The 16,764-nt window shown below is 37.3% G+C and overlaps 1 protein-coding gene across 7 annotated transcripts in view; it reads left to right on the forward strand.

The window, feature by feature from the left end:
• RBFOX1 (RNA binding fox-1 homolog 1) overlaps positions 1 to 16,764 on the forward strand; it is a 1,461,257-nt gene that overhangs the window by 1,354,058 nt on the left and 90,435 nt on the right. For all 7 annotated transcript variants that reach the window (XM_054589559.1, XM_054589558.1, XM_054589557.1 and 4 more), the window contains one exon: positions 6,991 to 7,044. In XM_054589559.1, coding sequence (XP_054445534.1) covers positions 6,991 to 7,044 — 54 coding nt within the window. The remainder of the gene's footprint in view (positions 1 to 6,990; positions 7,045 to 16,764) is intronic.

Raw genomic sequence — 16,764 nt, forward strand, 5'->3', positions numbered from 1 at the left:
TATAAAGAAAGTAAGGCACTATTAAAGTATATGAGCTTAGTGGAATATTATACCCATTAAAATGAGCAGAGTAAAGACTGAAAGAGCCTCATAATGAATTAAAATTTTTCAAATAAAAAATTGTATGTATAGCATGATTTGAACTAAATTATGATGGGAATTACACAAAAATGCTAATGGTTTAGTTGAATTGTGAGACTGAAAGATATTTTTTCTTTGTTTTATAGGTTTTTAAGAATAATATACTTTTATTACTGTCATAAGGAGAAAGTATTGAATTTTCCACTTTTAACATTTTAATTATACATAAAACATGGAAATGTAGAGTCATTTGAAAAAAGAAAGACAGTAACATTAAAGAAAAGGCTAAATATATTTTGAATAACACCACTGCCAACTTAGTTTCCTATCTCCGTCCTTAGAGGATGCCACTATTACAGATCATTGTCTATACTTCTATTTTGCATTTTATGCATATATATACATATATATATATATATGGAGTTACTATATGTTTACAGCATTGACATTGTGTACATGCTTTTTATATAAATAGTATCATGGTGTACATATCATTTTTAATTGGCTTTCTTAAGTCCATGTAAAGTTCTTTCAATGTTAATACATATAGACCAAATTCATCCTTTTTAAGACGGATATATCCATATGGATATATGGATTTATTCTGACTTTTCATACTTACTGATTTAAGTTTTTTTCTACATAATCATTAGCATTTGGTAGTTTTGTCCTTGCTTTTCCTTCTTTCTTCTGCCAGTGGCTGCCAATCTGGCTAACTCAGTTTGTTCTTATTTTTAAAAGGGGCACCATTAAAGAGAGATATATCTCAATATAATAGGGCTCTAAGTTGAAAGACCAGAAGAATTATTTGTTCTGCTGACCCATTTTCCCAGCTCCAACAACCCAAGACATATCCTTAAATGGAATAGAAAAATTTCACAGCAGACTTTGGATGCCTGGTGCTGAAATGAAGCCACCTCTGATTTATGTGTCATGAAGCCTTTCTATTTGGGTAAAATGAGAACTTTGCAACTTGCCAGAGTTAATGCATGATATCACTCTGACTACTGGGCATTTTTAAAAATTATAAACTAGTAAGCGTGTGTGTGGGCTTGCATGTTTTCATGCATATGCATAGGTCCTCGTGTGTACCGTGTGTGAGAGAAAATGAAGTAGGGAAGCTAAATATTATTCCTTAAGCCATATGTATGCATATTTATTTTAAAGAAAGAGTTATTGATCAATGTCATACCCAGGAGCTGAAAACTGGACCTGTGGGATTTTGCATACAATTCAAATCACATTCATTAATAGCCAACATTTCTGGAATACTAACTGTATGGTGTTAGGTTAAGCATAATAAATACCTTGGGCCCATGTGAAATTCTATGAAGAGGAAATAGTTATTCCAATTTTAAAGATGCAAAAACTGAGGCTACATAAAAAGAAGTAATTAGTGAAGTCATTTTCTTTTGTTATGAAGTAACAGGACCCCCTGGCCAGGCCTGTGTGTGTGTGTGTGTGTGTGTGTGTGTGTGTGCATCACTTTCCCTCTCATTTTACAAAACTGCATTCAAATAGCGACCAGCTACACTAACAAAAAGCTTATTAAATGGGGAATCCAACTTCCTGATAGGTGCTAGCATAAACACCCCACATCCCATCCCAGATAGCTGTGCATTCTTAGTTTCCAGAAATGAGCTGTGTGGATCTCTCATCCTGATGTCTGAAAGGGGCCACTCAGAAGCTTATCCTGATGCAGGGACTGAGTATGGTACCTAAGGGTTCGATGGATAGTCATAAAAGAACAGACTGGAAAAATCAAATGTAAATCCTAATTACATAAAGGCATTTGGAGCTCTTGGAGACTTTTGGTATTCAAAGAAAGCAATTCTCAAAGCTTTTCCAATTTTTAGTTGATTTAGACGAGTATCATCACTGCAAAGATATTTTCTGATAAATTGAAATAAAATTCAACTGAAAATATACAGAGACCGTCCTAGATCTTTAACATGAGTGCATATACTAAGAGGGGCTATTATCACCAGATAAACAAAAAGAAAGTCATAACTATGTGAGATGATGGATATGTTGATTAGCTTGAGTGTGGCAAACATTTTACCAAGTACATGTATCCTAAATCAACAAGTTGTGTACTTTAAATATGTACAAATTTTAGTAGTGAGTCACATTAAAATGAGAAAATTAAAGTGATCAGTGAGATTCATTAGATATCTAATTCATTCTCACAAACCATTGAACTTACACTTTAGCAAAATTATACATTACTAAAGTCATCACATTCTGAAGTCATCTACAAATGGTGAAATATAACTATCAATGTCAATATCATAGTTATGCATTCCTTTCATCATGTATCCAACAAAAGTTTGAGTGGCTGCAAAGTTCCCAATGATTAATAAGATTGGGCCCTAAATACAATGAGACACATAGCTAGGAGGCCATATGTTACGGAGGACCACAGCTAATACTGTCATGTAAAATGGGGATCTTATTTTCCATAACATTTTAACTTGGATATAAGACTATAGAATAACATATAAGAATTTGGAAATTCTACCCATCAGAAAGCTCCACAAAGAAAATTTGGCTACTTCTATATTGCTGATTTTTCCTGAAAATTCCAAGACTCAGAGAGGAGTTGGGGTTTACTGTGCTATTGGAGATCAAGTGTTTGTTCTGCAAAAAGAGTCAAGAATCTGATTCTTGGGGATTTCCTGGATGCCGGAGAAGTGTGGGTGTTAGATGGAGCCCTTTTATTTTCTCAAGGATCTTAGGAAGGATAAAAACTAGACAGAGACCCAATACTGTAGGGAGAGGTAGACTTTTTATCAGCTCTGCCTTTGAACAATAGGCAAGTTGTTTAAACTTTCTACACACCACTTTTCTTAAGTGGGAATTGCAGACACAATAAGTCCTCCTACATAGAATATTTGCGACTATTATGGGAGATAAAGTACTCAACACAGTGCCAGGGTACAGAGTGCCCTAAAAATTTAATTACATAATAAGCTCAATAATAAGTAGCCATCTTGTTCTTCTTTTGCTATAGGTAGTAAGCTGAATTTTCTGACAGGCATACCAGTTTAAGGATCAAATATTCAGATGACAGTGGCGGCTGGACAGCTAAAATAAATGAGCAGACAGAGAAGGTCTGATAAACTCTGTCTTTTTAGACTATTTTCACTTCCATAATAGGAAACGCAAGGTACTTCTCTCCCAGAAGAACAAACAGCACAGGGCAACAATAAAAAATTGCTGACATGTAGTCTGCAAGCCAGGCACACAATAGGGAGTAATGGTGACAGTGACTAACTGGAGGTTTAATGGGGTGGGCTCTGGTCACGTCCCAGCAATCTGAAGTTGCCATTTCTACTTATGTTGCAAGAGAACCAGAAATCCTATATTTTAGATGAAATCCAAATGTTCACAATAAATATATGTGGAAAAAAAAAAGAAATAAAATAGCAAACCAAACACAATGTGCCACTAACTTTTCATTTTGGGCATTGCTTTGTGTGCCATTTCAATGACTAGACCCCTGGCTCCCTCAGCACATGTTCTTTAGAAAACATTAGTATGCAGTTTTGGAAACCCCTGTGGTGTTTTTAAGAGTAGTTTCTTAAAAGTGTTTATTTGCTATCTAACCCAGTAAAGCCTAGGGAAGGCTTGTGCAGGTATTTGTGCGTGTGTGTATGTACATCCAAACTTGCCCTGTAACCCCTAATAGACCCACCATAGTTAACACCAGGGACCTTGGCCAGTGTTTTTACAGAAGGCTGGCCAATGACCTCTGAGAAGCTAAGTTTGAGGATGGGAGCACTGATTTTGATGCAGCCCCTCCATGCCCAGCCACAGAGGGGTCTTTCTAAACACCTCCTGTGTCTGATATGGAGAAAGACCCCACATATCTGTTCTCTGCTCCATTGCCTTGTTTTATGGGGGGAGCCCAGAAGGCCTGAAGCGGTGGGCTTTATCAGCTGTTCTGCTTTTGTTGTAAGCCTCATTGTTCAGTTTAATGTCCTTGATCAAAATCTGTGAATTTGTGGGGCCTGGGGATGTACACAAACTGCCTGAGAAATTAGAACTGGGATCATTTTGTCCGTCTTCCTGACAGTGCAGGCTCCTGTCTCCAGCAGGGTTATCCCAAGGGTCTCTTCCAGGTACTAGATGGAGTCACAGGGACTAGAATTTCATTTGCATGCAATTTGCATACATTTACATAAGCCTGCATGAGCTTTGTAAGTCTGAACAGAGGTGATTTTCAAGGGCTGTATTCTTATTGCCTTTCTCTTGAAGACAGTCACCCCTAATGGGGTCTTTCTTTATTAGATGTATAGCAGGAAGCAGGTCATTGGAGGTGGGGAGAAAATAGAAGCCCAGCCAAAAGGAAATGAGTCTATTAGAAAAAGCTTTATCTTCCTTCAGTTTCTTTGGAGCAAAAGTAAGTAAATATTTATGGAGCACAGACTTTTCACCAAATGCAGTTTTAGATGCCGGAATTCACACTGGATGGCAGACCTGCTCACTTTATCATTAATTTTAATATAGGAGATGGTTATAAAAACAATTAAGAACAAGCAGAGAAAGAAAAAAGATAAACTCAGGTAGTGTTAACAGCTATACAAGAAACAAAACTGGGAATTGAACCAGGGAGTAGCCCAAAAGGGGGATGGGGAGGGGCGTGGCATTAAGTAGATTCTCTTGGGAAGACATTGGAGACCTAAATCATATCAGGTCAAAGTTGTCAAGAGCTAATGGATCAGTCTAGATAGATAGATGGGAAAGAGAGAGATTAGATAGATAGAGGTAGAATGAGATAGGAAAAAGGTTATTTGGCCCAAGGAAATGAGGCAGATAAAGGCAGATGAGAGAAACATAATTTTTAAGCCATCTTAGAAAAATCAGAAAAAAAATCTGAATTTCACCTGAAAAATCTTTCTTTGAGAAAATGAAAGACCATTGGCATAACTTATCTTTGACAGTTACATCAAAATTAATCAATGCTTCCACACTCAATGAATGCTGTGTTCCAGCTTTGTCTGCAAAAAGAAGAATTTAAAACAGCTAATAAGGATGTATACAAGAAACAAAACCTTACTTGAGTCATGTTAAAAATACCCTGTCTCCACTACCAGTGAAAGGTAGGGCAAAAGCAGGTTGTCAGAAGGAAGAAGGGATAATAAAGTAATCAATTAATAATTCCTTTAAATAAAGCTCCATATAGATTTCTTTCACAAACTCTTGATTTCTGTGAAGGACTAGACAGAGAATGCTAAGTATGTTTAGATAACCCTGTAGTTTTATTTTCATCTAGTTTTCTCCATTTTCCCTTAAATTTCAAATAACTCAAAATGTGGACATTAGTTCCCAGGTCTTCATGAATTGGGCATTTTCTTATTTGAGAAGCAGTGGAATTTCAGTTGGTCAAATTGAAGTCATTTTCTACCTTCATAGAAGGCATATTCTGAAATGTTTGGGATAATGTTTATTTTTATATCACTGTAGAAATTCCTATAACACAAGATGGGGTTAATATGAGAGAAAGTTGTCAGTATGAAGTTTAAGAAACTATTGTGACAATAGATCTCAGAATTTCATGTCTTTTTCTGTAGGCCTAAAATATGGATAAGGAATTTTCATTAATAAGCCTCTCTCTGTCATTCAAAGACAACCCTCTGAAAAACTCCACCCTAAGAACATTGTAGGGACTGTAAACCAGCAAGCTTATTAAAGTTGGGACCACAAGTTCATAGAAACCAAACATATCAGAATGTTCTAGAAAGTCCTTCCATCCACCCAAGGCATATCTATTGCAATATTGAGCCTCTTAGTGGAGCAGTAGGTAGTGGCCACTCCCAGGTGTTCTTACAGGCACATAACTCAGGTCAGACATTGGGATGCTACACCTATCCCTTCCAGAGAGAGCTCAGAGAGTTCTCCTCATCAAAAATACTTTCCTGCACAACCCAACTTCCACCATTGCCTTCATTCAGGGGCAGTTTATTAAAGGACCTCCAATGTTTGATCCTCAGCCCAAGGACACAGGTTTTCCACAAAAGGCAGCACACCTGTCCTTCATTGGCTTTCAGGAATTCCATAGAATGGATGTGTTTCATACAGATGTGCTAGCAAACACAGGAAATGATCACCAGACCTAAAACAAGCTCATTCTTCTGAGATTGTTCCCCAGATAGTGCCCAATGAGTCTCTAATGTGGGTAGTTTCTTGCTTTGCAAACGCTCTCCTATGCTCTTTTCTTGAGTAAAAGTTTTTGAAGGGCCAGGATTTATTTTACAGAATTTTTGGAAAATTATAGGATTCTCTTCATCTTATATACAGGTTATTTGAAAGTTACCTTAGATATCATGCATTGATTAAGGATTGTTATAGTTCCTGAAAGCAACAAAATTTATTCCACCCTAAATTTCTACTGGATAAATGTCATTTTCTTTGGGATTTAAAAAGCACTTTGGAATTCTATAGTCTCTGGGTCATAATTACAAATTACAATGATCAGAATATGTTGCTGCAAAGAATTCTATTCATGTGAGCTTTCAAGTTTTTGTAACCTTAATACACAAAGACATGTGATGTATTATTTTAGTAGTGATCCATGAAATAATAAAAAAATTAAATTATTATAGTGGCCCTAGAAGATACTGATATGGGAGAAAAATTAATTACCACATCATTTTCAGAAAGTTCACCTGTAGCTGGTCAGTAGCTTCCATACTATTAACTTATATAGGAAGAAAATTAAAGAAGGGAATAAATTTATTTCCCTGTGTATAGTTTTCAAATAATTTTTATACATGCCCAGACTATATATCCTCTGAATTTTAAAATTAAAAAAAAAAACACCAACCATAGATTTGCAGTTAATTTGCAGTGATATTGGTTGTTGAATCAAAGGTGATATTAATGTTTTTGCATATCTGTTTCAAGGCTGGAAATTGAATCCAGTTGTGGGTGCAGTCTACAGTCCCGAATTCTATGCAGGTAAAGAATTTCTCTTTGCATGATGTATTCTTGGTCTTTCCTATATATGCTTTGCCTGCCAATAAAGAATGGGTGTTTTTAATAAGTAAAATAAATAAATAAATAAATAAATAAATAGATAGATAGATAGATAGATAGAAATCTGAGCCAAGTAAATGCTTATCCTAAGAAGTTCTAAGTGATTTTTTTTTTTTTACAAAATCAAAAATGTTTAAAACTCTTAAAATAAAAATAAAGGGAATCATGTAAATTCGTGTAGAGTAAGCATGGAGCCATTGTTCCTCATGACATTTCCCATTGATTTTGCCTTTAAAAAGCGTTGAATCTTTGTTCAAGAGCAAATTGAACAAGTGTAGAGCTGTTCATGCCCATTCCATGTCAGTATGCCTGGATGTGTTTTTTTACCCATACATTTCCATTTGGGGTTGCATTTTTTCCCTAGCAGAGCAGAGAACTGGATTACTTATTCCAATAATGTGGAATTGCCAAAAGAAGAACTGTTCAGAAAACTGGAGAAAACTAAGTTGTCTTTCTTTCTCCATTAATCAATTTCCTTTAGCAGTAACATTTCTCTCTGCTCTGCCCTCAAGGATGTATCTCTCTTCACCCTTTCCCTGCCTACCCCGCGACAACTACTCAGTTGGGAAATCCAGTCATAGAAAACTTGATCATCAGATTTGGAGAGAGTAACCCCAAAGCAGCAGTGGCCGAGATTTTTGTTAGGCTTGGCCTGTCACTTCTGCCTGTCGTGTCCTTGTTTATTAATAAGGCTGCATGTAACACCTGGGAACCTTAGTAGATTTTCCACATGGATATTGGAAAGAGGTATTTCCTGATGTGATCCTTGTTTTTTAATAAGGAGAAAGAAATGACCAATTTGTCTATCCAAGGGCTAAGTCACGTCTCTTGCTTTTTCTTTTCTCGGATGCCTTACTGCTGTCATTGTCCTGATATTAAGCATCCACCCTAGTGGATGACAAAGGAGTGTAAGAAACTTAAACAGCTGTTTAGCATAATAACCAACTTGATTTTTTAGAAAAGATAAATCTGGGAAAACCCAATTGCATTCTGGATTTTTAGACAACATCTGCAGTTGTTCTTCATGTGTGAAATTTACCCCAAGTCTGGGTTTAGTCCAAGGACTCTATGACTGTGAACTAGCAGTGTTGACTCTTATGAGTGGGGAGAAACATAGCTACAAGGCTTCTCATGATCATATGGTGGAACCACATCCTAACAGGACACCTAGCAGAGTGAGCAACATGGATACTGCATTCAGGGTTCAGATACTGGCCCCTAATTGCCAGCTGTGTGACTCTAGGCAAGTTACTTAACCTCTCTGTGCCTCAGTGTCTTCATCTGTTAAATGGGAGATGATAATGGTAACAAACTCACAGGTATTTATAAGAATCACATGGCTTAATATAGGAAGAGTGTTTGGCACATAACTGGCACCATTAAAAATTCAGTAAATAGAAATAAGTAAGTTAATATCCCACCTTTTTTCCATCATGGGAAAGTTAACCAAGAGCTGATGCTGGTGAATTGTGAATGTACCACTAGTCTAAGATTCTCTTCTTATCTCAGGAGAGGTGTAGTCCTTCCGTTCTCAGCCAGCATGTCCATTTGGGGAAAGTTAATTTCTGGGATTAGAGGTAAGACAGTGTGCACGGGGGGCACAGATGTTGCTGGGACACATCCTCATCCAAAGCTGCAAAGAAATGAAATTGCTCAAAGGTACAAGGAGACCATTGGACAGCACCTTCTATGCACCTGCAGAGATGTTCTCCTGTGAAATGGGGTAGCTGGAGTAAAGAGGTAGCAGATTCTATGTGTCTGTGCATGTATGCATGTGTGTGCCTGCACAGCTATAGGCACATTTTCTCCTCAAAATTATGGGTCAAGAGCAAGAAGCAAGACGTCATCTATGGGGAGGTTGGGTATAAATGCATGCATTGTAATAGAGTGAGGAAAGTACATTTTACCAGTTCCATGGAAAGTAATTGGGCATTTTTGTCGCAATCAGGAAAACACTAAATATCTTCTTCACATGTGATTTCAAACCTACATGCATATCTATGGGTGTTTAAGAGAATATTAAGACAGAAGAAACAATTCAGACTCACTTACATATACCAGAATAAGTTAATCTGTGTAACTTTAAGAACATCAATTTAACTTAGCCCTGGACCCACCCTCAGAAGTAAAATTACTGGGCTACAGAGAAAGAATAAGTTACAATAAGGATTAATATGGGCCAGGTACTTTCCATGATCAGACACTGTTCTAAACACTGTACCCAAGTTAATGTGTTTAAACCTTCGTGGCAATTTTCCAAGTGAGGAGACTAAGGTTGAAGGAGTTTGCATCATGGGACTAAGACCGCATAACTGATAAGGAGCCAGCTGGAATTTGAAATCAAGAGGCTGAGTTCTTTACAGCCAGCCTATACAGCTGCTCTATCTTTTATATATATTAAAAGTCATAATTCTTACTGACTGTGCCCTATGATAGCAGATCATACTATTGATCTATGTCCAGACCAGTCAAATTAAAGAAGAGAAGATAATTACTTTGGATTATTTCCACCACCACTACCACCACCATATTGAGACATGTTCTCTAGTTGTGCCAGGGGAAGCTTTAAGGAGTTTGAAAAACCAAATAATTATTTCTATGAGTTGCTCCAAAAAACTTAAATCTTAAAGAAATTGGGCTTGGCTAAGTAAATGATACTTGAGAAATCATGTTTTGAGTTGTCAGTGTCTGGCCTCTCCTTAATCAGAAGCTTTCCCTTTTTCGCCAGAGTTTGTGATATTCAGAAATGTGGGGAAATATTGCTGCAAATTCAATGCTCCAGAACAATTCCTTTGAAATATTTGAAGACATGTAAACACTGAGACTCTAGCTAGCTTAAATCTAAAGTTTTAAGCACCTGTATATATGGAAAGCATACAGGAGTGGGCAAACATATGTTCACAGTTGTACTACAAATAAATAACATAATAATTAACAAATAATAACACAAGAATGAACTGTTTTGTATACTTACAAGTGTAAACCTAGTTTTGCCCACCTTTGTATATGTAAAGATACAGGCGTAGAATGTATTAATTGCCATAACCAGGTATAATTACTAATGTCACCTATTTAAATACTTGTGACTAAAAATTTGGGGGTTATTTTAAATTTCCCCAAGTGTAAAAATAGCCTGGATGTTTTTTACAATTCTGAATATGCCTCAAAGCTGAAATGAAGACCCTGTCATTGATTAGCTAGGGAATTTAGCAGGCCAGCCCTATATCTGCCTGAGACAGAAAGCCAGACTTATTAACCATTTCTCTATATAAGATTTTGTGTTAATGACACATATCATAATATTCCCATAGTATAATTATTGATTTTCTGAAGCTTATGTAGAATTAACAACCCAGCCTCCAATTGTCTCTCAGAATGGGGCATGAAAAGTTCACATATTTTGTAAATTAAAATCGATATTTTCAATCTCTCCTAAAGGTAATTTTCCTAATTTAGTGGACTTTTCCCTAACATTTATTTTCTCTTTTAATTATAAAATGGCAGGTTATTGATTTTTCTATATAACCTCTTGACGCCCTGAGTGCATTTTTATTGCTAATGCAGGGTGGGGGTGGGGAGAGCTGTTGCACCTCTTAATGAGGATCTTTAATTACTAGCTGAACAGTATTAATTTGCTTTGATAAATTATGACATGCACTCTCCCTTGCGTGCACATTCCAGGGGAAGCATTTAGGAAGCTTTTATGAAAAGTCTTTCATTTTGGGTGGTTCTTCTGAACTCTCATCAAGTCATACCTGGAAGAACTCTTTGAAATGCTTATCAAATCCAATCTCCAGAAACAAATACACATGACTCAACTTTATCTCACGAACATATATAAATCTCCTCCAAAGACAAGTGGGTGTTTCCCTGTTATACTAAACAGCATTGATTATTTTTCTTAAGTCTCATCATCTTCAGGCTCCTTGAGGCGTATTCTCAAGACAAATGGTTGCTAAATCAATAAAAAAAGTCCAGGTAGGTCTCAAAGACTTTAGCTACTATCTATGTCCATTCCATTTTAGAATTTAAAGAAATTTGAAGGCCCTAAATAGAGGTACAATATCTACAAATATCTGTTCCCAGTAGCATGCCTCAACTTATTTAATGTAATAAGAAATAGTGTTTCTAAGAATCTCAAGTAGGATGGCTCCAGGGGGATTCTTAGTTTCACTCTCTTTGTGAGAAATTCCTTTTGCTTGCTAATAAAAAGATTTTTGCAAAGTGATATATTTGAGAGATAATCATGATATCTAGCCCACGAAACTGTTGATCAAAAGCAACTTTAATCTTCATAAATAAGTAAAACAAAATAAAAATAAATAACAGAAGGTTATACAAAGATGTCGACGTGGTGCTGACAAATGGCAAATTCATCTGTTTCTCAATTGCTGCTAAGATCGCTGCAAAGCTTAACCACACTGTATATCATATCTGCCAACTCATTCCTGTGATTAAATATTCCATCAGTGGGGCTCTAAGGCGACAGAGCTTAACAAGATTCATAAGATGCACCACTTGAACATGCATAACTCACTTCCATGGAAGGAGAGCACCCCGCTTGCAAAGGAAAATTGGAATCCAGTTAAATTACTCTACGAGTTGTGATCAATAAGGAAAGGAAAAGATCTGTCAATGCAATGCAAATCTAAGATATAGTTAGGCCCTGATGACAAGATATACACAATTCAAGTTAATAGTAAGAATATGCAGAATAAATCACTCAAAAACCTTGAAGATGACGATGAAAAATAGTCTTGGTGAGACTATAATTATGAACAAGGAATTTTTTTTTGGACAGGGCAGAGAAGAAGGGGGACTCTGAATGTATACTTCTTCTAAACATAAAAGTTTCTGTTTCCAAGGGGGACAAAATAAATAAATAAATAACAGGTACTTAAAGAAGGGCATACCTGACTGCAATCACATTTGAAAGGAGGTCAGTTCTTGAAAGTAGGTTATCCTGGGGTTATGGTAGGATCTGATTAAAGATAATGAGTATAAAATAATTTTATAAGCAGTAAAGTAAAACAAAAATATGAGATTAGTGTGGTAACTGAAGTCACCTCGATCATGTCCATGTTGGTACAAGCCTGACCATGGACCACATGACTGAATACCAGGTGAGGTGATGGGAAAGTGAAATGAAATCTCAATATCAATTTTAAAAATGAAGTGGATGAATGAAGAGGATGAAATGAAGAGGACTCTGTGATTGTGTACCTTGAAAGGGCAGATGACCTGGGGTTATCTGGACCAAGGTATTGGTTTTATAGGCTTTTGGATCAAAAGAAGGTAGATGTAGGTCTCCCTCCCAGTAGCTCCCCCCACCCATGTCACTTGACTGAATCCATTACAGTTAAGAGAATGACCTTCAGCCACACTTTTAGCTAGACTTCTTTCCAATTCCCTTCCTGCAGTTTAGATACAGTAGCATCTGAAAAAAATAAAATTATCCAGAACCTTTGATTACTGTAGTCCCTCACCTAAGCTGCTTTTCTTTTATTGGCCACCGTCCTAGACTTTGGGTTGGGCTCAGGATGATCTGCTAAAGTACTAGGGACAAAGCATGCCCTTTTGGAAGTGACTACCTTAGCATCCTAAAAGAGTGGAGTATGGGTTGGAAAGGCACCCGCTGCCACTCTGAGCCCCTCAAAGCCACCAATATTAAGACACTCCTCTTAGCATTAACATTTCCCGCATCCACCCAGAAGACAAAACTCATCTAGACACACAGCCATGGCAGTAAGGAGCCATTCCTTATGAACAATGACCTTTGACTCTGAGATGTTTTATATAATTTACACATCTGCCAGGTTAAATGCAGTGCACTTCTGTGAACTGGAACAGAAAAGTTCAGATTTAAGTCCCCAAGCAAAGGATTTTCAGCCTGGAAATGTTCTACTTCAAAGATTTTTATCTCCTACATCTGTTTACCTTTGCTTCCTCTTTTGGCTGCAATTCACCTTCCCCCTCTCCTCTCCTCTCCCACCTGTCTTAATCAGATTTCACTCCATCCCGCCCACATCTGGCCTTAATTTTTACGTGGGTCCTTCCCTATCCTATAGAGGGAATGAATCTCAGCTTTGATGAAGCCTGTGGGGTTTTTCTTTGTCTGGTTTCTTTTTTTTTTTTTTTTTTTTAATCTTTAAATAAGATCTGAACTTGCTTATGTGCTGAAAACTACATTTCCTAAATAAATGAGTTTTCCTTCTGTGGAAAGTCTATCAAGGGGAGCTCCCCAAAAGCAGGGAGCTACAGGACAATTGTAGGAGCCCCTCATCTAGCCTGTGGAGGAAGATGAGGTTCAAATACCTGGCTCTGAATAAATTCCATAGGGAAAGTTTCAGGCTGCATCATCAATATAATATACAACTCAAAATATCAGCAACATAAGGCAATTTTGGACACTTATAAGACAGGCATTGTGCTAAGCACTTTGCATCTCTTAAAATCCTCATAAGAATGTCATAGCATTATCTTTATTATAGAAATTATGAAAACAATGCTTCGTAGAGAGTTGTCTCATTCCCTAAATCACAAAACTAATATGTAAAAAAAAATTGTGTTTATTACATAAAGGTCTTTTTTCTAACCTCAAAGCCCATGTTTTTCATCACCTTGCTCTGCAGTTTCCTCCATAGGAGTAGGTGAGGGCATGCTCCCAATGTCTTATATCTATCAGGTCATAGAATATCATAACTAATAAAAATATCTTTGTATTTAATATTACTCACATGCCAAACTCCACACTAGGATCTTTACATATATTTACATAGATTACAACTTGGAAGGGTAAGTGTTATTATGTGTTGCAGATAAATTAGAAACCCAGTCAAGTTAATTTGCCCAAGGTTGTTGACTTTGAAAGCCAAAGAGCTGGATCCAAACCTATCTTTGTGAATCCAAATCTCATTCCTTTTTACTAAAACAACTTACCCTCACAAATGCTTTAATGAACCCAATATTCTGGATCAATGGTTCTGAACTGGGAGTGATCCTCATCCCCACCTCACTGCAGAGGAATTAGGACATTTCTGGAGATATTTTTCATTGTCACTTTGGGAGGATGGGTGTTCACTACTGACATCTAGTGGTTGGAGGCCAGGGATGCTGCAAAACATCCTGCAACGCAGAGGACAGCTCCCCGCTGCAAAGAATGATCTGGCCCAAAAAGTTGATACTAACAAGGTTGAGAAATCCTGTCCTGATAGAAGCACATTAGTAAAAATGTCACATATTCACCAAATATCTTAATAACTGTCATGCTCTACTGCTTGCTGCTGCCAAAGATAACAGCTGTAATTATCAATAGCAATCAAAGCATTTAAAGAGAGACATTTGTCCACATATTTCCTCTTCTGGGCCTTACTTGTGATTTTCGACTCCAGAAAGGATAAGCATAAAGTTTGATTATATACTGCAGAGCTGTACTGGGGGTTCCTAAAACCACACTCTGTGATTGGCTAGAAGGACTCATAAGACTCAGAAAGGCTCTTATACTCACAGTTCCATTTTATTTCAGCAGAAGGATACAGATTAAAAATCAGCAAAGAGAAAGAGTACATGGGGTGAATTCCAGAAATCAAGGAAAAAGCTTCTGGGTGTGTTCCCCCCTGTGCTGTGGAATCATAAGGATTTGATTTTCCCAGCGATGATGTGTGACGGGTACAGTTGTCAGTCAAGGAAGCTCATCTGAGATTCGGTGTCGAGGGTTTTTTGTGGGAGTCAGTCATAAAGACATGGAACATCCACGTGACTGACTACCAGTCAACTACTTAAAATTTAGCCCCCAGAACGAAAAACAAGCATTCACCGTAACTCAAAGGGATACAGTAAACTATCAAACTGGTACTGTGTGGTCTAAGGCTTCTGGCAATCAGAAACAATCTTATCAGGTAGGCTATTCCAAGGGCTCAGATCTTATCTCCTGAGAGTTTACTAGGGGCAAGTCCTCAAGACAAGCCTTTGGAAGAGGTGTGAATGGTTCCAGCAGCCCAGCTGAGTTAACCTGCACTAAAGGAAAAAATGAAGGTGAAAAGTTCAGGCTATATAGCATTGGTGACAATGATAGCAGTGGTTGGCTGATGTAAGATGATGTAAGACATACCACTGTGTTGGTTGATTCTGGAGGAATCCAGCTGAATTTAATTATTAAAAAAAAAATGTGTGGCCTTTAGCTTAGAGAAGAGTTAGCAAATTCCTTCAGTAGAGGACCAGTTAGTAAATATTGTAGGTTTTGTGTGCCATCTGGTCTCTGTCACAACTACTCAACTCTGTTGGTATAGAACAAAAGCAGCCACAGACAATACATAATGAATGGGCTTGCCTATGTTCCAAGGAAACTTTATTTAAGGACACCAACATTTAAATTGCGTATCATTTTCACATGCCATGAACTAGTGATTTTTTTTTTGTAACCCCAACTATGTGAAAATGTGAAAGCCATGGCCCCATTCTGCCTATCCTGGCTTCAGAAGTCCATATTTAATAAACACAAAGCCACTAGTTTATGCCTTGAGGAGTTCATTGATGTTGCTGGGGTATTTTTTGGGTTTTTTTTTTTTTTTTTTAGCATTGCACAAGTTTAGCAATTACACACTGCAGAACTTGTAAAGTTCGCTGGCTGTCACTCAGTTGTGTGATATTCACCAAGGAAGGACCGAAGAAAGGAGCCTTGTACAAATTAACACATGCCACTGGCTTGCAGCAATTCATCTTTTAGCTCCAGTTGCAGCACTGAGGCCCTGGCACTTGCCAGGCCCTGTGAGGAGAGGAGCAGTCCTTCCCTCCAGAGTTCAGCAGGGCAGCGAAGGATGCCCACAAAAAAAGAGACTCAGTATAGAATAAATGATGGTACCTGCTGGAGCACTGAGAAATAACGGCCACCTGCACTGGGAGTCAGAGGGTAGTATAAATTAGGTTTTGAAGGGGAAGGATAAGTAAGAGTTCACCTGGAAAGAAAGTGGGTAAGATTATTGTAGAGGTAAGTGTGAGTTTGGTAGAGTCCAAAGGAGTTTCTCAAACTTTATCTTCAGAATCCATTGAGAAATATTAAACAAACAAAAACAATTACGGGTAATTGATTTTCAACTAAGATGGAAATTTATGAGGCAAAGTTAGGTTTCCCTCAAAGGCTAAAAAATATTGATCTGTTGAGATCAGAGAGGACCTTCTAGAGAAAAGTTGTAAAAGACCTGATAATACCATACTAAGAAATCTGGATTCTGGAATTTATCCTTTAAGCCACAGACAACCATTGAAAGCTCTGATAGAAACATGAAACAATCAAAAATAAATAAATGAAACAAGCAAAACATTTGATGATGAGGTAGTACTTATATCTACCTTTGAAACAAATATTAATCTTATGAGAACATTTTACTAATATTTAGGTTACACTGTGGCAGCTGACAAACATAAGGCCGCACCAGCAGCTGCTCACCAATCTCAGAGATCAGGGTCTTCACAGATCCCAGGTTACTAAACTGGAGCCCAACCCCAAGGCTACTATAAAACTAGTTTCCTGGTTTTGTCTAAACCTTTTCCTAGGAAAGGAAATTCCAGGATTTTTTTTTTAAATGAGGTGATTCTTTTTTTCTTTATATTTTACCTGGCATTGCCATTCTACTATATACCATT

Source organism: Pteronotus mesoamericanus, unplaced genomic scaffold (assembly GCF_021234165.1).
Source record: "Pteronotus mesoamericanus isolate MK-2021 breed Mesoamerican mustached bat unplaced genomic scaffold, CSHL_Meso_final scaffold_167, whole genome shotgun sequence".
Classification (NCBI taxonomy): Eukaryota; Metazoa; Chordata; class Mammalia; order Chiroptera; family Mormoopidae; genus Pteronotus; species Pteronotus mesoamericanus.